The 449-nt window shown below is 71.7% G+C and overlaps 1 protein-coding gene across 1 annotated transcript in view; it reads left to right on the forward strand.

Annotated features, from left to right (window-relative positions):
* Positions 1–299: 299 nt before the first annotated feature.
* ETH_00042115 (uncharacterized protein) overlaps positions 300–449 on the forward strand; it is a gene marked incomplete at both ends in the record, with an annotated part of 1,737 nt that continues 1,587 nt past the window's right edge. Inside the window, one exon of the mRNA XM_013375098.1 lies at positions 300–448. Coding sequence (XP_013230552.1) covers positions 300–448 — 149 coding nt within the window. The remainder of the gene's footprint in view (position 449) is intronic.

Here is a 449-nt window from a genome sequence, read left to right on the forward strand (position 1 = left end):
CTTCTGCCCCCCTGCTGCTTCCTTCTGCCCCCCAGCCTCCCCAGTACCCTCGGGGGCCCCCAGCAGCAGGGGCCCCCCTTGCTGCTGCGGGGCCCCCGGGCTCTGGGGCCCTGCTGAGGGGCCCCTGCAGCAGCAGCAGCAGCAGCAGCAGCAGCAGCGCTATCGCTGCGTGTCTGAGGTCCCCGACGCCGCCGCGGCGGGCGCCGCCGCCGCCGCCGCCGCCCCGCGGGCCTAGGGCCTAGGGCTTAGGGTTTAGGGTTTAGGGTTTAGGGTTTAGGGTTTAGGGTTTAGGGTTTGGGATGGCGTTTGAGGGGGGCCCCCCCCCCTTCCCCGAGGCCCTCGCCTCTTGCCTGGCCTACCACGGGGGCCCCCTCGAGCTCAACGCGGCCCTGGCCATGCAGTGCGTCGACGCATGCAGCAGCAGCAGCAGCAGCAGCAGCTACTTGCTG

This window comes from Eimeria tenella, genomic scaffold (assembly GCF_000499545.2).
Source record: "Eimeria tenella Houghton genomic scaffold, Eth_scaff2512, whole genome shotgun sequence".
Taxonomy (NCBI): Eukaryota; Apicomplexa; class Conoidasida; order Eucoccidiorida; family Eimeriidae; genus Eimeria; species Eimeria tenella.